This window comes from Vitis riparia, chromosome 18, assembly GCF_004353265.1.
Source record: "Vitis riparia cultivar Riparia Gloire de Montpellier isolate 1030 chromosome 18, EGFV_Vit.rip_1.0, whole genome shotgun sequence".
NCBI classification, from domain to species: domain Eukaryota; kingdom Viridiplantae; phylum Streptophyta; class Magnoliopsida; order Vitales; family Vitaceae; genus Vitis; species Vitis riparia.
The window spans coordinates 32,105,748-32,127,742 of record NC_048448.1 but is presented as its reverse complement, the minus strand read 5'-3'; the positions used below and the strand labels follow the sequence as shown (position 1 = coordinate 32,127,742).

At 32.2% G+C, this 21,995-nt stretch overlaps 2 protein-coding genes, 1 long non-coding RNA gene and 1 pseudogene across 6 annotated transcripts; 1 reads left to right on the top strand and 3 right to left on the bottom strand.

Moving 5' to 3' along the window:
* Positions 1-519: 519 nt before the first annotated feature.
* Positions 520-6,120, bottom strand: LOC117906024 (UDP-glycosyltransferase 88F5-like). The gene is made up of 2 exons (XM_034818953.1): positions 4,579-6,120; positions 520-562 (listed from the first exon to the last, which is right to left on the bottom strand). Exon 1 carries the CDS (start codon positions 6,031-6,033, stop codon positions 4,579-4,581), a length of 1,455 nt encoding a protein of 484 aa, XP_034674844.1. The 5' UTR covers positions 6,034-6,120; the 3' UTR covers positions 520-562.
* Positions 6,121-8,486: 2,366 nt separating this feature from the next.
* LOC117907398 lies at positions 8,487-11,375 on the bottom strand. Of its 4 annotated transcripts, none has more exons than XM_034820930.1 (11): positions 11,279-11,375; positions 10,566-10,660; positions 10,405-10,446; positions 10,222-10,323; positions 10,030-10,143; positions 9,872-9,928; positions 9,693-9,759; positions 9,544-9,597; positions 9,376-9,450; positions 9,231-9,267; positions 8,487-8,933 (listed from the first exon to the last, which is right to left on the bottom strand). In XM_034820930.1, the coding sequence occupies exons 5-11, from the start codon at positions 10,062-10,064 to the stop codon at positions 8,821-8,823; spliced, it is 438 nt and encodes a 145-aa protein (XP_034676821.1). In that variant the 5' UTR covers positions 10,065-10,143; positions 10,222-10,323; positions 10,405-10,446; positions 10,566-10,660; positions 11,279-11,375; the 3' UTR covers positions 8,487-8,820. The 4 variants fall into 4 exon arrangements, with proteins under 4 accessions (XP_034676821.1, XP_034676823.1, XP_034676822.1 ...); XM_034820932.1 differs by having other exon boundaries at positions 10,222-10,308; XM_034820931.1 differs by lacking the exon at positions 10,405-10,446.
* Positions 11,376-12,896: 1,521 nt separating this feature from the next.
* On the bottom strand, positions 12,897-14,066 carry LOC117907311. The gene is made up of 3 exons (XR_004649984.1): positions 13,974-14,066; positions 13,447-13,779; positions 12,897-13,067 (listed from the first exon to the last, which is right to left on the bottom strand). It is a non-coding gene; the product is annotated as an uncharacterized LOC117907311 (long non-coding RNA).
* A 2,304-nt stretch (positions 14,067-16,370) lies between these two features.
* Positions 16,371-17,909, top strand: LOC117907310 (annotated as a pseudogene).
* Positions 17,910-21,995: the final 4,086 nt, after the last annotated feature.

Sequence of the window (21,995 nt, the reverse complement as noted above, 5' to 3'; positions counted from 1 at the left end):
AATATTTGAAAAAAATCTAAAAAAAATTATAAAATAAATAAAAATTCACATTTTAAAGTTATTTTGTAAATATAATCAACATATATATTGTTATGAAAAAAATATATATCTATATGCAAAGATATATCTGTCACGCCCCAAGACCCATTGTAAGGGGGTGACGGTCAATTCATGCCTCAAACCCGAAGGCTTAAAGTGTAATCTGACCCAAACAATTATATTGTAACTGGAAGTTACTAATTACCAAATACCGGAACAAAATTTCCAAAATCTTCAAAACTTAACTTTAAAACTAAGCATCCATCAACCAAAATCCATTATCCAAATAGATTGCAAACTCAAACAATTCAAGTGCTAACAAAATTTTCATAATCTCCAAATCTCAACTTTAAACTATCATAAAAAATTAAAAGTTCAATATTTAAATAGTTTTCAAAAACCAAATAATCCAAATGAACATAAACTTATAAGTTAACAATATCCAAAAATAACATCTTAAGCAAAATCCTAATGATGATCATTCCCCGACCTAGCCATCACTCCTCGCCTGAAGTAAAGGTACCTGAAAAATTATCAACAAAAGGGAATGAACTTAAAGCCCAATAAGGAACATTAATGTAGTCCATAGATCAATATTTCAAGTTCACTTACAAATATATGAGATATTATAACTAATTATTTTCATAAACCTTTGAGTCAGTTTTGTCAATACATTCAAAACTTTTAATTGTACACTTTCATTTCTGATTCAAATATTTTCATATCAAATTTAGTTAAAACATTCAAATAATTTATTTACTCTGATTATCAAATATCAAATGGTGTCCAGTTAGGTGAGACTTTTCAAATAGGTGACTAACCTTAAATTGTTCCTTTTAAGTGGACGGAACCAAACACTACTAATACTAGTAACCTCTAACCAATTTATTCTACTAATTAAATTTTATGTTACTTATTAACTTACACTCATCATTAGTATAATAATATTGATAACTTCTATTCTCTTACTTTCAGTTTTTTTTTTCACTAAACATATATTGTATCCCCAACAATTCTCCATTATTGCTAACATAATATATATATATATATATATATATATATATATATATATATATATATATAATATTTTCTTTTCACCATTCTCCATCTTCCACAAGCACACATTTTTTTTTTTTTTTAAATTTCATTACTTAGATCTATTCATCTAAAAATTTTTGAATTTCTTTATTTTCATCAATGAAATAATCTATATTCCTAATTTCAATATTTTTTACCTAAAAGTTTTAAATAGGTTAACGCTAGCCTAAATCGAAATCTTTTGGGAGAATCATTTTTTTCAAAAAATAAACTTAAGATTTTTTAATTTCTAACAATAAAACCACCAATAATCCTAAATTTCCAATATTTTCATATTAAAACGAATTAGAAAAAAAAAACTAACCCTAATCTAATTTTTTTTTTTCAAAAATAACTAACTTTCAGAACTAATTAACGAATATAATATATTAATTTAGGGTTAGAATCTTGCCTGGGAAAAAAAACTCGAACTTCAACTCTAAATTTCTAACCCTTGAGTCATACGATCTCCAATTCTCTACTTTTGGTTGATAGGGTTTTCTAAATGAAGAAAACAAGAGGAAAAGTCCAATTTATACATAGGATTTTTAATTGTAAAATGACTCTTTCACCCTTAATTAATTTATAAATTACTATTTTGCCCCTAGATTAAATTTTGGGGTCTTAATATATAATTTATTATTTATCTTATCAAATTAATTTTAATTTATAAAATATTATAAATTTATTATTATCATTATTATTTATATTTTAGTTTTTTTAAATAAATTTATATTTTAAAATAAAAACATTCAAATTAAAATGATAAATGTAAAAACTTTAAAAGTGAAGTGATAGTAACTTTTTAGAATATGATTATTGACATAAATTATGATACATATAGTATTAAAACTATAATTTATTTAATTCAAATACAATAAATAGTGTGAAATAAATGATAATATATTTATATAATTTTTTAATATTTATATTTTTATATTTAATTATCATATAAATAATATAAAAAAACTTATTAATCAATTAAATATAATTTAAAATAAAATAATTAGAATTAGTTTTTTTTTTCAAGAACCTTAACAAATTTAAATTAAATATATATAATCAAAGAGTATCATAGTCTAATGGTAGCCAGGGATCGAACTCAAAAGGGCCACCCACTTCTCTCACTCGAGGCACCACCCACTTCTCTCACTCAGGCATCAAGAAGCCCTTGTCTGAAGTTGCCCTCCAGACGAGAGAATCCCTAAAAAGGCCCTATTTTCCTCTGCCACTCTCAATCCTCGTAGGTGCTAATCTAATCATGTTATTTATTTATTTTTGTTTTTTTGCAACCCCCGTTTGATTCCCAAGAAAATCCATCCCCCATTTGATTTCCGGGAAAATGCATCCTCGTTTGATTTCCGTGAAAATCCATGCCACTGGATTTAAATTTCACGAACCCTAAATCCACGATTTTTGAGCCAGGCTGAAAAAGCACAACCTTGGCCTGCAAATCATGATCAGATTACCAAACAGCATCTTATTTGTTTTTTTTTTTTTTTTTTAAAAAAATGGACAGATTTTGTATCCTGTGCGTGAGCTGGACTGGTAGGAAATATCGGGGAAGTTCCCGAAAAATCGGTAAAAATACCGATAAATACAGAAATATCGGTGATATTTCCGAAATATTACCGAAATTTCCGTCGACCAATAATCAGTGACGAATATCGAGTCGGAGCCGGCCGATAAGCGAAATTTCGCCCAAATTTTTCGATATTTCAAACACTGGTTGAGGATGATCTGTAAGAGGAGATGAAAAAGCAGATTAAAAAATGGGACAACTCTCTCCCTCTTTGGGTTCTCTTCCTCAATCCTAAGGTTTTGCTCTTATGTTACAATTTGGCTATTGGAATACAATAGGATAGAATGGAAATGAAAACTTAAGATGCTATATACAATAAAATCTATTATGTTATATTTATATTTAGTTTGTAAAATAAATAAAAGGAAAATAAAATAAAATATATATTATTTTTAATATTTAATATTTGTTTAAAATAAAATTTAATTACATTCCCATATTCTAAATTTCTCTTGGGTATAAGTATATTCCTGAATAAAATATTTAAAATTTATAACTAACAATTTTATATAATGTTGTTTAATATATATATATATATATATATATATATATATATATATATATATATATATATATATATATATATATATATATATAAATACATTTATAGTTCTCTTTTAACCATAAATTTAATTCTTTTAATCAAAATTTTTTACTTTGAAAAATAGGTTTGAATGTAAATAGCTTAATCTTGTTGTTTTTAGTTAAATAAGCTATTATTAATTGTCTTTATTTTTATTTTATTTTTTTGCTTTTCTTTCATTGCTTCTTAAATATATACAACTACTCAAGAGGAAAGTATATATGTTTTTCTTCTTTATAATTTTATATACAATGGTTACAATTTGTTCTTTGAATACATATAATTCAAGATACATATTGGGCAAGTTGACCAACTCGAGAGGAAAGTATATATACTTTTCTTAATCATAATTTTATATACAATGCTTACGATATGCTCTGAGTTGTATATATTTAAGGAGCATATATTATATATAAAATTATGACTATGAGAAACATAGGTTGGTGCCTATATATATATATATATATATATATATATATATATAGGGCAAGTTGCGTAGAATAAGTTACACAACCAATATTTAATTTTCTTAATCATAATTTTATATACAATGCTTACAATATGCTCTGAGTTGTTTATCTTTAAGGAGCATATATTATATGTAAAATTATGACTACAAGAAACATAAGTTGGTGCAACTTGTCCTATACATACATACATACATACATATCTATATATATATATATATATATATATATATATATATATATATATAGGACGAGTTGCGTAGGATAAGTTACACAACCAATGTTTAATTTTCTTAATCATAATTTTATATACAATGCTTACAATATGCTACGAGTTGTTTATATTTAAAGAACATATATTATATATAAAATTATGACTACAAGAAACGTAGGTTGGTGCAACTTGTCCTATATATATATATATATATACACAACCAATGTTTAATTTTCTTAATTATAATTTTATATACAATGCTTATAATATGCTATGAGTTGTATATATTTAAGGAGCCTGTATTATATATAAAATTATGACTAAGAGCAACATGGGTTGGTGCAACTTGTCCTAGACATACATATATATAAGACAAGTTGCATAGGATAAGTTACGTATATTTAATTTTTTTAATTATAATTTTATATATGATGCTTCTTAAATATGTACAACTACTCAAAAGGAAAGTATATTTATTTTTCTTAATTGTAATTTTAAATATAATAGTGAACCAGGCTCTTATAGAACGAGTAGATCGATGCAACCTAATTACCAATGAGCAAAGGATTAACTCAAAAACTATTAGCAATTCAATCCGGAATGGGCTCACTCTTACCTATATTGACCTGCAACCTGAATCATGCTTCCAGATCTCGGCCAACTTGGCAAGGGCCGTAGTGGATAATCCCTCCTCTCTCCAAGCTTCCACCGCCATCTCTCTTATCTTCTCGCTTCTCTCTCTCAGCTCTCTCCCCTCTTCAGAATCCATCAACTCTTTGAGTCGCCTCTCCAACTCAGCCCCACTCACAAACCTGTCATCATCTCTCTGCTCTACACCAATGGCCATCTTCATTTTCTCGACCAAAACAGCCTTATTCAGGTGCTGTTCGGCGTGGAGAGGCCATGCCACCATTGGCACTCCCGCAACCACCGCTTCCAACACTGAGTTCCACCCCACGTGAGACACAAACCCACCCACGGATTGGTGTCTCAGCACCGCCACCTGCGGCGCCCATGACTTCACCACCATTCCCCTATTCTTGGTTCTTTCCAAGAACCCTTCTGGCATAAGCTCATCCAAATCAAAGTCGTTCCACACCAAATTTTCTTGCTTGATTTCCTTGCTTTTGTTATCCACAGGTGGAATTTTCACCACCCACAAAAATCTCTGGCCGCATCTCTCCAACCCATTAGCTATCTCCTTCACCTGCTCCCTCGAGAATGATCCACGGCTGCCAAAACACAGGAACACAACACTCCTACTCGGCTGCTGGTCCAGCCATGACAAGCAGTCATGCTTATGAGTTGGACCATCTTCACCAGCATCTGCAATCAATGGTCCAATGCAATAAACAGACGGACTTGGTCCATCGGTAACGCATTCCCCATTTGTAATAGCCATAAGGGCTATTGGCTCAAGGCCATCAAACGTATTGGTCAAAACCCCATCACATTTTCGTAGATCCAGTGAGAACTGTAGCGACTGGTGATAAGTCCGGTCCTCTCGGTCAAGCAGTGGTTCTATCATGTGAGTAGCTAGCAGTGGAGGCAATCCAGGAATGTGAAAAACAGTGGTGGGAAGATCTTTGAAGCTCTTGGTGGTCTGTTTGTGAATTGTTGGCAAGTAGAGGATGGCAGCGAGAGCAGCAGCAGAAAAGGAAGTGAAGAAATAAGTGGGAATTCCAAGGCCACGAGCCAAGGGAAAAGCTGAAGTGCAAAAAGAGTCGAGTATAACAGCCCGAATGGAAGAAGCTTCCGAGAGCTGCTGAAGAGATTGGAGAACATTAGAATCATTGAGACTCAGGAACTCGAACATGTTGGCCAGACGACCAAGAGTTGGAGATGCGGTGAATGGGAGATAAGGGAAGCGGTGGAAGGAGATGGAAGAGGTGGTTTGGGAGATTCGATCGATGTGAGAGGTGGTGGCTGGAGTGTCAAAAGGGCCAGTTGTGAGGAGAATAATAATGGAGAATTCGCAGTTGTAGCGGCTAAGAATGAGCTTACCAAGCTCTACCATGGACAACAAGTGGCCAATCCCTGGAGCTGGGTAAAGGACTATGGCATCCTTCATTTTTGGTACCACCTTGGATTCTTGGAATTGGGAGGAACTCAGAATGAGATCTGCAGATGAAGTCGATGTTAGAGATGATATACCATATGATGTGGATTGTGGAGACATAATGGTAGATGGCGATAACGTGCCCATCTGCTCCTTTGAAAATTCATTCATCTCTAAATATTAAAATAACTTTTTCAAGTTGCGCTAAATTAATAATTCAATAAATTTATAAGATAATATATAATAGAAAAATATGTATAATTTCAAATAGATTCCACTTACCATATATATAAATTAATAATTTCTTAACATGCAGCTAAATCCATATGATTTGTCTAGGAGACTTTTGTAAAATATGTGTCATTTGTTGCTCATTTAAATTTGTAAAGTTATATTTTTGGAGGAAAAAAATACTTCTTTGAAAAATAATTAGATTCATGAATTTTATTTATTTAAACAAAATACATGAAAAATAGTTAGTTTGTAAAACAAAATTTTTTAATTCATGTAATTATAATAAAACAATATTAGATACAATATTTTGAAAAAATAAGGGATACTTAGATAAATTAATAATTTATCAATTAATAAAAAAATTATTAATAATATTTTCTTAATTAATAAATTTTCCTTTCTCTCAAGGTTATTATATATATATATATATATATATATATATATATATATATATATATATATATTAAAATTTAATTAAAACTTTAGCTTAGTTTGGATATACTTCTTATTTTTTGTTTATTTAAAAAAAAGTAACTTTTGTATAAATAGTTTTTAAAAGTCATTATCTTTGTAAAATCATTTTTAAACCCTTTCTTAAATTTATATATAATTTACTATCATTATATATATATATATTTAATATAATTAAAATTTAATTATCGATATTAATAAGAGTAAAATATAAATATAAAATAAAATGAAGAGATAAAATAAAGCTAAAAATAATCAAATTATAGAAAATGTTGGTTTTTATTCAAAATTCATCATTTGGTCAATAATAAAGTATGAAAATTAAAAAAAAAATGGAAAAAAAATATTTGAAAGTAAAAAGTGAATTTTAAAAAATATAGAAAATTTTTAGAAGCTCAAATTTGACTTCTCCTATTGCTTCTAAGATTAATATGTTAAAAGAACATGATCGGCATATTGAATCAAAATTTTAAAAACTTAGACTTTTAAGAAAATTGGTAGTTTAATATGGTATCAAAGATTATTTTGACGACAATTTGTATTTCCTTTTGACTTCAACATGTGAGAAAGGGTATTAAAAGAACATAATATGCATATTGAGCCCAAATCTCGTAAATACAGGTTTTAAAAAAATTGGTAGTTGAACCAATCCATGGTTTCAGATAAAGTTTTTAAGGTAATTGCATCCATTTTACCATATGAAAATGTCTCTCACATTAATTATATGAAGTTGAAATACAACAACCTGCAGTTATTGTCATCAAAAAACAGCTAGAAGATCAGCAACTCCATTCATAAATCCACCAGCCAACTACACAACTAAAAGTTAGGAACCATTTTGGCGGGACAGCATACCAAACTCTTACGAGTGTTCATGCCATCCAGGGATCAATCAGACAACACAGGCCTATTGTAAATACTGTTCTCATATTTTCTTCTGTGGTTTGAAAATTAAATAATGATAGTAATTTATATATAAAATGTAATATCTCTTGAAAATTTATCTTATAAGACAATAATAATTTTTTAAAACTGTTTAAAAAAAATTAATTTTATAAATATAACGTAAGTTCATAGAAATTATGAGGAAGTTATTATTATCTTTTATTTTTTTAAAATAGAAAATTAATTAAAAGTGTGTAATAAAAAAATCATAAATATTAGAAATATTTGATAGTAACAAATTAAATTTAACATCATTCATGAATATAACTAGAAAATAATATTAAATTAATGTGTTTGGATTAGCATTATTTTGTTTATATGTCATGTCATATCTATGTTAACCAGGCCATATAATTTATTTAATAAATATATAGCACATGTTCAGGTTGGAATACACAACTTATTTAAAGGTTTTGGAGATGTTTGATTTATTTAACCTCTTTGCTTAATCTTTTTCAAACGATATGATTAGGATCAACCAAATAACATGATAGTAATTATGGGTAGGAATGGCAACGGGCGGGTTTGGGACGGGTCACCCCTATCCCTTTCCCGTCCCAAAATATTTAGTTATTTCCCAAACCCGTCCCAAACCCGGGGCGGGGCGGGGCGGGGCATTCCCATCCCCGTTATAAAGTTAAAATTAAATCCCATCCCCGGCCCGTCCCGACCCGGGTATGTGTTGGCGGGGCGGGGCGGGGCGGGGCGGGCTGGGCTGGGCTATGCTGGGCTGGGGTTTTCATCTTTTGTTGATTTGAAGATGTCCGTCAGATCAATTTGGATAGTATAGGAGATGAATTTGCATATTCCCAGGATTGCTAGCATTAACTTTGATTCATATTTCATTTATAATGGCCCATGAAGGAGGAACTTTCATGCCCATTTAATGTCTACATATCAATGTGTGAAAGAGAGAACAAAAATGAATAGACGATGATAGAAACAAATAATTGACTTTTTTTCTCTTTCACCTGCCACCCGGGTACCCAATTCACTTTTAGCAGCATGGAAGATCAAAGCACTCTCTCATCAATAACCTCTAGGATACTAAAAAATGATCGCTATTATTAAATAAAATAAAATAAAATAAACCCTAAGAACAGTGGTAATTATGATTGTATACAGGTCAGCTTCTGTGAGGGTCATCCCCTAGTCAGCTGTGGAATTGGTAGGATTAATTCTCATCTCCTTGTAATATGCTTTTTCGGCATTGGTCATGTGAACTCGAAACATGGTCCACTCTTTTTTACACCTCTCCCTCACTTGGAACCAATAAAGATAGAAATATCTCGTAAACAATTATTGGAATCACCAATTAATGCAATACAATAACAACTATAAACCCAATAAAAAATAAATTTTAAAATAAAGAAATCATGTCCAGCATTTTTGTAAGATGCAGTATAAGGTTCTTGCATTTGAAAATTTGATAGCACTAAAGAAAATTAAAGGTACGTGAGCACATGAAAGGAAAACAGGAGACAAGAGTCTGTAAGCATAATGTTAGCTCTGCTATAAAATGGAAACCAAGTATGTTGTGAAGAAAAAGGTGTAACTAACCCCTTGCCATGGTGCCTTCCCATTCTCCGCTTGCCCCTATAAAAACATAACGGTTACTCCAGTATTCTATTTCATAGATCTTTTCATTACAAAACGTTTATATAAATAAAAATGTAGTAGAAAATTTTTCTGAAGATTATTTACCTGGTTCCCAAGCGAGGGAACAGTTTGATGAACGATCCATTGAGAATCTACAACTCCAATTTTCTCATGGGCAGGCTGTTTCAAAGACGAGGAAGTTCCAATATGATCACGCATGCTAACAAACAAATAATATAAGAGAATTAGAAGTAGGCAGACATAGGTCAGTACCTCTATACATCTTCTGAGAGCAAAGTCAAGACCCCAACCATGTACCAGGTCATTCTGCAATTCCCACAGAAAGGCACTTAAACTTGATAGTAACAGGTCAACTGGAGCAACTGAGAACTTACTAATTCTAAATTTGAGGATATATATACCTGAAGCATATGCCACACACACCGCCATGCATCTCTAGAAAATACAGGAGCCATGATCTCAACAAACCTACATTTGGAAAAGGAAAACTAATAATTTTGTTTCTAATCCATTGTCAGACCATGCAGGAGTGGGAATGAACAGAAAAAATAACAACAGTACTGCTCAAAGCTTTTCATATGCTGCACAGGGAGGCAAATGTGGGTTAGGGCACCAGCCCGGTTTCTCATCTGTTTCTCTGGTAGAAAAATGGGGGAAAAACAAGGAGAAAAGGTCATTCCATTAATCTATAATAAGTAACAAATGAAAGAGAACTTTGGTGTTAATGTTTATTCTTACTTGTGGACTTCTCGATCACCTCTTCTTTTTGTCATCTGCCATGTTAACCCTTTATTAGGTTCTAAACTAGGTTGTGAAATCTCCAAGCCATATTTCCTCACTAGTCTTATATATCTGGAATTGGAAAATGACATAAGTTGGGTAGACTGAAACACAAATGCCATAAAAAAGATATTTATGTCCAACACTCACTCTTCTGCATTAAAATGCTCAACTCCTAGATCTTCATCCTAGATAAATATATAGTCATATGGCGCCACAATGTCAGGATGCAGAAATCTTTTGGCATACCACCTAAGACAAAATTGCAAAGAATGAAGTTAAAAGAATAAAACAGACCAAATAAAGAAACGATTAGAACCTGGCATTTCTCACAACATCATTGAACACTAATCGAGCAAAACTTTTCTGTACAAGCTGCAGCAATTCAAGGAAAAAATCAAATAAATTACTGCTTCAAGTACTACAGAATGCAATTAAAAAAACCAGAAAGAAAAATACCAAATTGCAAAATAACATGGCACCAAATAAACTACCTTATTATATGGAGAGTGAAATACGAATTAGTAGTCAGCATCAGCAATGGAAAATTGCTTTCACAAAACCTCAAGTTCTGTAAAAATCTCCAGACCTGGGGAAAAAACAGTGTCCTTAAACCTCAAGATCAGACATGCTATATACATGATTTTAGACAAAATTACACTTTTACCTAAATAACAGTGAGACAACGAATATATAGCAGAGAGAGCATTATATTTATAGTTCCAACTAAAGTTTTAAGACAAAATTACATGTCAATAAGCCAATGAAATAATTATGGAATTTAATTTCTAACAAGACAGATAAATGCGTGATACATGATAGCATCAACAGTGAAAGGGACCGCACCATTAATGTGTTTGTAGAAATTATAGTTATACTAGGATGGTGTAAGCAGGAAAGTGCATGTGTAGTTTCACAGAAATAGGCATATTTGGAAGGCTAAATGAGATGAAAAATAATGCAACATCAAGGTTGAAGGGTTTTTTCCTAGATTACCTGCAAGACACAGAAAAATTTACAGAAAAGTATAAAAAACTATATAGTGTCCCAGTTTTTTTATAAAAAGGACAAACTACCATGGATTTTTGAAAAGAAATACAGAAAATACACTAGGAATGCAATATTAAGATACATGCTTAGTTCATTTTCCAGTACATGGTTTCCCCTGCCAAAGCAGAAGGGAAATAGAACTTCCCTTTGGACGTACCATGAGAAGGTTCCCAATATTCTCCTCTGAATCAACCCAAGGTTGAACTGCAAATGGCCTTCTTAATTGCACTGACGTGGGTGGGAACACACTCAAAAGATCTAAAGCACAAAAACTGTGTTACAGCAGCTCAGATGATTTTAATGAGTAACTACGGCAGACAACAAAGCAAGACAAACCAAACAAAACAAAAAATAATACTTAACTCATAACATAATGTAGAACATTGTCAAAGATTCAGATTGTCTTAGAATGTGAGATTTCACCCTTTGAAAAACATTTAAGCTCCAATTTTTTGATATGTGAAATAAATTTAGCTTCCAGGAATTTTTATACATTAAACTGGAAATAAGTTCGAAAAAGTTTCTTGAGAATATGAGTAAAGGAATATGAAATAAACTCCACCACCACAATCATTATTGCTATCATAACTACAATCATCTCCATGCTCAGAAACACACCCCTTCTCTACTGCTATCACTTCCACCACACCGCTTGCCACCACCAATACCAACTCTATTGTCACCTCCACCTAGATGCCTCCAGCCCCATTACAACCACCTATCTGTTCACTTCCATCACATAGCCAAGGCCATCAATGCCAATGTCAAGACTGACGACAACCACCCAACACCAATTGCAGCACTACTACTATCCTTCCGGCATGGCAATCATGATAAGCAACTACACTAATTCAGAAATGATATAATCCATGGTATTCAAATTTCTGCTCAAATCCCCTGTCCATCTGAATCTTCTCTCATACAAAAACACCGCTATGGAATTTAAGGCCCAAACAGAACATGGAAATCAACCAAGGGGATTTATGGTCCAAACAAAGCAATCATATGACCCAAGGGATGCCAAGAAGCAGCATGATGTTCAGATAAATTTGGACTGAATCTCAAAAATTCTTACAGCTACATGGAAAGAAAACAAAATTTTTGCCATATTTGAAAATAGAGCTCTATTTAGTGGAAAAGTTTAGAAATTCCATATGATTTTGTCTAAAATCATGTATATAGCATGTATATATGCTTCCATTTAAATATATTTCACTAAACCGTTCCTTTATTTTACAGAACTGTTTTTGCAGAAAAGTGAAGCATATATCATTGATTAGGAAAAGCTATGCCAAGAAATCCTACATTCTTAGATAAAACATATGCTTATGAGACTGTGACCCAAGTAAAAGTGGTTCATATAAATGTCTTCAAGGCAGCATGTTGACTGTACTCCAATATTTATTTTAACAAGTTATAATGGAGTAATCAAAGTTTCTTGCAAGAAACACCTTCTCAAGCAGAAGGCTCACTTTGCAGAATAAATTATCAGATATTGAAACATAATGGTGATTGAGACAAATATACCATAAATTTCAATAAACTTCATGAATTATATATTTTTCTAGTGCATCAAATTGGCAATGTTGATTTTCAAATAATAAATTCCATGAATTGAAATGCACATTAATAATATTATAAATTCAAATGGCCTCTATCATTCTCTTAGACCTCAATTACAAATTAAAGAATATGCTATACTTCACAACTTACAAAAAACGTCAATGTTGGCAATACAAGACAATTGACAACAACACAAAGGGAATAGAGGGAGCAGGAAGTATTACCGGATATTCACTAGCAAGATTAGGCTTGTAAAAATCATATGCATGTGACATATGACTTCCCCTCAATTTGCTTTCAAATGCAATAGGAGCATCAGGCCCTACTAGCATAGCACTAGCAGCTGCTCCTCCAGTAGGCCTAGCTGGTCCTTCTGCATAAACCTGATAAAGGAAACCTCCAGTAAGGAATAGAACATTGCTAGCTTATAACACATGAAGAAGATTTAAATCTAGATATATTTTGATGCACAAATAAGACTAAACCCAACCTAGTACATGCACCAAAAGACTCAAAAGCCCCACTGCTGTAACCTTGTACTTCTCGATACTGATGTCAGGTTATGTGAAAATTTTTGTGCTCTAAATATCATAGAATTTTTTAAATACAAGTCCTTCATCCTTGCTTTCAGTAATAAAGATGATTACTATGCATTAACCAATATTTTTAAGACAAACAAAGCAAGTTTAAAGTCATAGTAGTCCAATTATTTTTTTTTTATCAGAATAGTAGTCCAAAATAGTCTAAAGTAGATGTTCATACCTCACTGTCTGTGCAAACAACAAGTCCATAGCGTCCATCCCATGAACTACTCTCCACCCAGTTGACACAGTTGAATAAAGCTGCAGTTCCCCCATAGCATGCATTACTTGAATCAACACCTTCGATGTCATTATTTCCACATTCCTGCTTATTTTACTTGAGGAAAGAGCCATATAAATGCATGAAAAAACAGAGATCTAACAATAATAAAACGTAGAAAAACTGCATCAAACCAATCCTGGTGTAAGGGAAGATCTAGAAAAATTTGACGATAAGATCCGTTTCTCAATATGAAGGGAGTGGAAGCATTTGACGACAAGATCTGCTTAGCCCCTATTAAGATTCACAAGAAACAGATTCAAAACCCTAAATAGCAACCCGAAAACTAATAGAAAAAAAAAATCCTTCAATAATCTGAAACTGGAAATGGAAAAAACCTAAATCTCGTATCTCATTCCCGAATTAGAAACGGAATACAACACCAAATCAAGGCATCATTCAACCAAAAAATCAACAAAAAATCTTACCGGTTTGTAGATTCGTGAAGATAATAGTTGTGATTCTTGATTTCTTTGTGAATATGGGATAAACAAGGATGAATCGAGAGAAAATGGATTTTCGAATGGATTATCTTATGGATTTCTCCATTGAGTGGGAGGAAAAACCCTAGCGTCGGCAGGAACGAGAACTGAGAGAAGAAGACCTAAAATGAGGAGAGGAAGCTAATATTTATAAGTGGGGGGTAAAGTAGTAACTTCATATTCGGGGTGGGGTGGGGCGGGTCAAATTATAACTACACCCGACCCCGCCCCGAACCCGACTCGGGTTTTAAAAAAATCCTGAACCCGGCCCATCCCCGATTGCCATGTTCCTATACCCGTCCCAATAGGGGCGGGTCGGGGCGGGTGACCCGGGAAACCCACGAAATTGCCATTCCTAATTATGGGAACGGTTTTAGTTTAAAAGTGTTTTTGAAAAAAAAAAAATCAGAGACATATTTGGTAACCATTTTAAAAAGTAATTTTGAAAAATAATTTTTGAATATTTAATATTTATAGAATAAAAGTCTGTTTAAAAACTTAAAATGTTTTTAACATGTTTTTAATATTTTTAAATATATTTTAAAATTAATTGTTATATCTAGTGTTTTATTTTCAATGTTACATTTCTTAATTAAAATAAAAAAACCATAAAAGAATCTAATATAAAGAAAATATATAAGAAGAAATGCAAAAAAGAAGTGGATGTATATATTCATGGTTTTTAGTTTTATTTTTATTTTCTCTATTCTACATATCTTGTTGTTCACATAGTAATTGGATTTCAATGTAGATGGGTTTTTAGTTGTATTTCTATTTAATTTATTTTTATTTTATCTTTATATTTTCGATTCATATAATAAGTAATTTTGAGTAGAAATTAATATTTCTACATTTAAAAAATTTTTACTTTCAATTTTTTTCCATTTTTTTATTTCATACTTTATTATTGACAAAATGATGGACTTTTCAATAAAAAAACAACATTTTCTACAATTTGGATCTATTTTTAGCTTGATTTTATTTCTTTATTTTATTTTATGTTTATGTTTATGTTTACGTTTTACTCTTATTAATATTGTAATTAACTTTTAATTATATTAAAATTATAAAATGATAGTAAATCATATATAAAATGTCAAAAAGGGTTTAAGAGGTAGTACAAAGGTAATGACTTTAAAAACTATTTATATAAAAATTAGTCTTTTCTATTTTTAAAAATAGAAAACAAGAAGTATATCCAAATTATACCAAAGTTATAATTAAAATTTAATATAAAATAATATTTATCATTATATATATTATTAACTCTCGATAAATTAATAACCTTGAGAGCAAGGAAAATCTATTAATTAAGAAAATATTAATTAATAATTTATTGATTAATTGATAAATTATTAATTTATTAAAGTATCCCTTATTTTTCCAAAATATTGTATTAAATATCGTTTTATTATAATTAAGTGAATTAAATATTTCGTTTTACAAAATAACTATTTTTCTTGTATTTTGTTTCATGAAGTTAGTAAGATAGTATTTTTAAGGTAGAAATATAACATTACATTATTTTAAATATACATATATCTTTTCTTTTTTTTTTTTTTCTTTTTTGCAAAGGACACATATCTTGCAAAAGTCCTTCCAACAACAAATCATATGGATATTGCTTTATGTTAGGAAATTGTTAATTTATATGGTAAGTGGAATTCATATGAAAATATACATATATTGTGATATTAATGTATTATCTTGTACATTTATCAAATTATTAATTTAACTTATTGGTTCTAAATTAGGACCCGGTAAAAAGATATTATTTAATTGGATTATTAATTTAGCAAGGTTTGGTGAGATGTTATGGAGATGGGATGGGTAAGCTTTAGAAAAAAACAATTCTCTAATGGTACCTAGTCACCTAATTGTGTGACTGACTAGTAGCTAGGATTTTCATTGCTTTTAGAGTCAAAGTGTGCTGGCAGTCATTATTAAAAAATATTAAATATTAAAAAAAAAATTGAAAACGATTTCTAAAATTAGTATAAAAAAGGTATAGGCAACATCTAAAACAAACCTGCGCCCACAGCTACAGTGGTACCAATCATCAAATTGTGTGGTTGACTGCTAGTTGCTAGGATTCCCTTGCATATCCCTGTGGGCTGCTTCCTGCTTGTACGCACCACTTGAAAAAGTTCTTTTAATATTTAGAGATGTGAAAAATGATGCAATTGCCTTGAATGAAGGTGAAGCCGTGAAAGAATTTTCAGAGGAGTAGATGGCACACTGTTGCCATGGCCCATTGCCATATACTACTCTGTCACTCTCCACAATCCACATCGTATATTTATAGCATCTTTAACATTGACTTCATCTGCAGATCTCAAAGAATCCAAGCTACCAAAAATGAAGGATGCAATAGTCCTTTACCCCGCTCCAAGCATTGGCCATTTGGCGTCCATGGTAGAGCTTGGTAAGCTCATTCTTAGCCGCTATGACTGCGAATTCTCCATTATCGTTCTCCTCACAACTGGCCCTTTTGACTCTCCGGCCACCACCTCTTACATCGATCGAATCTCCCAAACCACCTCTTCCATCTCCTTCCACCGCTTCCCTTATCTCCCATTCACCGCATCTCCAACTCTTAGTCGCCTGGCCAACATGTTCGAGTTCCTGAGTCTCAATGATTATATGTTCTCCAATCTCTCCAGCAGCTCTCTGAAGCTTCTTCCATTCGGGCTGTTATACTCGACTCTTTCTGCACTTCAGCTTTTCCCTTGGCTCGTGGCCTTGGAATTCCCACTTATTTCTTCACTTCTTTTTCTGCTGCGGCTCTCGCTGCCATCCTCTACTTGCCAACAATTCACAAACAGACCACCAAGAGCTTCAAAGATCTCCCCACCACTGTTTTTCACATTCCTGGATTGCCTCCACTGCTAGCTACTCACATGATAGAACCACTGCTCGACCGAGAGGACCGGAGTTATCACCAGTCGCTACAGTTCTCACTGGATCTACGAAAATGTGATGGGGTTTTGACCAATACGTTTGATGGCCTTGAGCCAATAGCCCTTATGGCTATTACAAATGGGGAATGCGTTACCGATGGACCAAGTCCATCTGTTTATTGCATTGGACCGTTGATTGCAAATGCTGGTGAAGATGCTCCAACTCATAAGCATGACTGCTTGTCATGGCTGGACCAGCAGCCGAGTAGGAGTGTTGTGTTCCTGTGTTTTGGGAGCCGTGGATCGTTCTCTAAGGAGCAGGTGAAGGAGATAGCTAATGGGTTGGAGAGAAGCGGGGAGAGATTTCTGTGGGCTGTGAAGAGTCCACCAGCGGATGAAAAAAGGAAGGAAATCAGAGATGAAATTGTGGTGTGGGACGATTTCGATTTGGACGATATCATGCCAGAGGGCTTTTTGGATAGAACCAAGGATAGGAGAATGGTGGTGAAGTCGTGGGTGCCACAAGTGGCAGTGCTCAGACACCAATCAGTGGGTGGATTCGTGACTCATTGCGGGTGGAACTCAGTGTTGGAAGCGGTGTCTGCGGGAGTGCCAATGGTGGCATGGCCTCTCCACGCCGAACAACACCTGAATAAGGCTGTTTTGGTCGAGAATATGAAGATGGCCATTGGTGTGGTGCAGAGAGATGGTGACAGGTTTGTGAGTGGGGCTGAGTTGGAGAGGCGACTCAAAGGGTTGATGGATTCTGAAGAGGGGAGAGATCTGAGAGAGAGAATTAATAAGACCAGAGAGATGGCGGTGGAAGCTTGGAGAGAGGAGGGCTCATCCACTACTGCCCTTGCCAAGTTGGCCGACATCTGGAAGCATGGTCAAGGATGCAAGTTGGCCGATTGAATTGCTAATAGCATTTACGTTAATCCTTCGCTTATTAGTGACTAGGTTGTCTAGACCTACTCATGCTGTGAGGGACCCGTTCACAATAAAATTTGACTTATTTTTGATATAGAATTCCTAAGAAGACGAACTCCATATCAATTTAATTTAAATAGTTTAGTCAAAATGAATTTAGTGTTTACTTAATAAACTATTTTTATATTGAAATCATCTTTCACTACAAAGAAAAAGATACATGGTGACATTTATAACGAGTCACCATAAACATAGGGTGTCACTACAACATAGTGTTACCTTCTCCACTAACACCATAGAGGGTACCAATTGGTGACATATTTGGAAGTGATACCAAAGTAGATAAATGGTGACCCATTCGGAAGTGACACCATATATTTCTAGTGATGATAGGGTGTCGCATTAAATGCATCATCTTTGAGTAATGGTGTCACATCATTGTAAATTATTGTGGAAGATATGATTGTTTTTAGTTATAGATTTTTGTAATGCTTATGAGTTAATAAGTAAGATTAACCTGTTTATATTTTGTCCATAAATATAACAATCATATTATATTTAACTCATTTTTCTGTAATGTTTATGGAATAACTCATAATACATTGATCATCTAATAATATTTGTATATCAAATGTTCAATCACAAAAAGATAGTACATCCAACATATCAAATCCATCAAAACTAAAAAAAGAAGAGTGAATACATACCAAAACATGATTTAGAAATGTTAAAGATCCCAAGATTCATGTATACCTCCATTTCATAAGCATAAAACCGGCTAACTATCAAATGACATAAAAGTCCCATCTAAAAGTCTAAATTTCTCAGTACCAATTAAAGTAACATTTATGTCCTACAACGTATGACATAAGAGTTGCATTCAAAAACCCAAAATCTTGTTGTCTTCTTCTTTCTTTTTATTCTCCATTCCACCATCCCAAAAGTGTATACCTGCATTTCATAGTTTAATGAGTTTTATAGATTTTTATTGAAGAAAATAAACATGGATCGAAGTTATCATAAATGAACAAATCTAAGAACTATTTTTTTTTCTTTTTTCAAATAGAAACATTATTCAAAGAATAAGCAATACTATACAATATCTATGGAAAAATTCATGTAGTAGCTAAGGGACTCACCATTCATGGTGATCATGATGCATCAACATGATTCATGATTAGTTGTAGCATAAAAGTAGCCAATTCTCCTCTAATTTCATCGAATTCTACTTAAGAATATGTTTTTTTTTATCATTAAACTGAAATCAAATAAGAAAATAACATTAAAATGCATAAAATTTGGAAGCCTAAAACTATGTACAATTCATTAAATTTGTAATACCTTTGAAGCAATAATTGTAGGATTAAAAATTATCTCTTTTATGAATCTCATAATAAAGTAGCCACATTCGAACCCTCCTTCTTGTCTTGGACACTAATCGATCAATTATAAAATAACATTAGTACTCATATATATAAATGGTGCAAATGCATAAGCTAATGTGTAAAGAAAAATTTTTGGATGTCACCTGCACTAGTTGCCAAGATGGCTCCCTCTTAGATGTTTTCTTTGCAGATATTCAAATAGCCCTATGTAAATAAGTTTAATGGGTACATTTTTAAAATAGGTAAATGTTATATGTTTTAAAATATATATATAAATAATAAAAAAAATGTGTTTGAGATGAATGTATATATTTTTTTTTAAATAATACTATGAAAAATAATAGGAAGAACTTACATGTTTACGATATCCTTTAAGTCCTCACATGGTTTGTGATGCATAGGGTCAAGATAGTGGACTATGATTTTCCTTGGCTCAATCACTACCAAGACCCAATGAAAGCTAAAACATTAAAAACAAAAGTAGCATCTAATTAGAAGTATAAATCAATCATAAAACCTCAAATTAAAGTATAATATTCATCACTTACTCGAGGTTGTAGGGTATGAAAACATATTTAGCATCTTGGCACTCCATTAAGCGTTTTGACAACAATTGTGCTATTTTCTCTGTTTGAGGAGTACTAAAGTCTGCTCGTGATACTGTAAAAGGATTAACAAATATAAATTGTGATTCCTTTTTGGCAATATGTAGTTGATCATCCATGTGCCTATTATTGTATCAAAACATTGAAAGAAAATTATCATTAGTCATATCCAATCTCGTTCAACATGGGCAACTCATATTAAAAAAATAATAACAAATGAAAATAAAAGGTGCACACCATAAATAGAAGGAGATGCAGTTTGATGACACCTCTAAAGATGAAATAATGTATTCACAATCCTCTCAAGATATATATGTTTGAAATTCGACACCAAATAGTGAAATGGGGAGTTGTATTGGGTATGTCTTGTCATTACCAAGACAACCATCCACAAATTTCTGAAAATTTTTAATGACCAAATGATTTTGAGGCTTAGATTTTCGAACAATTGGTGTCTTCACTATCTTCTTCTTTCCTTTATCCAACACCTATGAAAAAGGAAGGAATGTTAGATATATATACTCCTAAAAAATAAAATACCAAGTTACAATCAAATTTACTATAGGCATAAAATGACATACCTGAGAATGTTCAATTTCAATTATGACAAGGCTTGTTGGCCAATCAAGCTCAAAGCCAATAGCATCCCCAACATTGATAATCTCATATGGATTTGGAAATGGGAGTCTAGCATTTGGCTTGTGTGCAACATTTATTACAACCAACCTATTCGATCATTTTTCTTCTATTAGTGTACTAGTTGCAACAACATTTCCTTTTCTTTCCACTACTAATTTACATTTAATTACCTTCAATACAACAAATAATATCATTTACATAGGCTTTATATCACTTATATTAATCTTGTATTATTAGTAAGTAAATGCATACCTTGTGTTTCAGTGGTGGTTCTGGTGGTTAGGGCTCTTCTATCATTTTAAACATTCGTTTTTCTGCTACAACTGGTTGTAAAACAAGTTGTCGTCTCATGTTATTACTACCCATATCAAAATGGGGTGTGGGGGGAGACATAACTTGTCTTGTTGCAGCATCTTCCATCTCCTTTCATACCATTTCCCATATTTCTTCTTTGATTTTTTTTTCATGTCATCACATGGTTGATGAAAGTATGAGCTGGGCCTAACCAAATGGTCTTGACCTACCACACGTCCTGGATGATCAGGCTTACATAATGCCTGACATAATATGTCATTTGGACCAAGTGGAGGTAGTCCAGTCTCCTTAGCCTTTTCTAGTAATTCATCCTACAACAAAACATATATTAGTAATAATTTGATGAAGATGATTTACATATCAATCAAAGACAACCAATTCAAGGTAACTAGAAAGTGAATTGTTTTAATATAAAGGATAATAGACAAATTGATGTATAACATAGCTACTCATAAAAATGATAGCATTATGCCTCTTGCCTATTAACACCTAACGATATCATCACAAACCATAGTCACATAGACATATTAACACTATAGGCTCTAAAATGACATAAATATGCTAACCTACTATCATGTTAATCACTGGCTCTATAATCTTATTAAACTTTTCCTTCTTCTCACATGCTTTCTTCCATAAAACACTTCTATCAACCCTACCAATACCCCCTTTTGCTTGTAACTATAAAAATTTTAACAAGAAAACTCATTAGTTCAATATGATCAAGTTAATAAATGACATTTAAAAATTGGAATCATTTTCCTATAAACAAAATATATACTCCAATTTTTTACCGATATTGATAACTTACTATTTCTTGCTCAAAACTTGCATATCCTTTTCTTCCAAGATAATGATTGTAAATGTGTTTATCTCTTCTCGATTTTTGAACCTTGCGATATTCCTACAAAATATAGACACAAAATTAGTACATGGTGAAACTATGTAAATGTAAAAATTGAAGATGTATTAAAAATAATGCTTAACATTAAAATGTTCAGAAAGTCTATCTTTAACAAACTGTCTCCAATGATCCTCTTGTATGAATGGGTAGATAGGAGGTGTCTTTTTCGGCTTTTCTGGGTCATTCTTGAAAGACAATATATATTTCTTTGTCAACTTGTACTTAAAAGTTCGAAACCTGATGCCCATTAGTAGGAAACAATTCTTCTTGGAATTTTGATTCACATTAAT

Coding starts and splice junctions, on each gene's coding strand:
- LOC117906024 (XM_034818953.1), bottom strand. CDS start 6,033: ATGAAGGATGCCATAGTCCTTTACCCAGCTCCAGGGATTGGCCACTTG.
- LOC117907398 (XM_034820930.1), bottom strand. CDS start 10,064: ATGACAAAAAGAAGAGGTGATCGAGAAGTCCACAA. Junction 9,760..9,871: donor CATTTGCCTCCCTGTGCAGC/ATATGAAAAGCT, acceptor TTCCAAATGTAG/GTTTGTTGAGATCATGGCTC. Junction 8,934..9,230: donor GAAGGCACCATGGCAAGGGG/TTAGTTACACCT, acceptor ATTGGTTCCAAG/TGAGGGAGAGGTGTAAAAAA.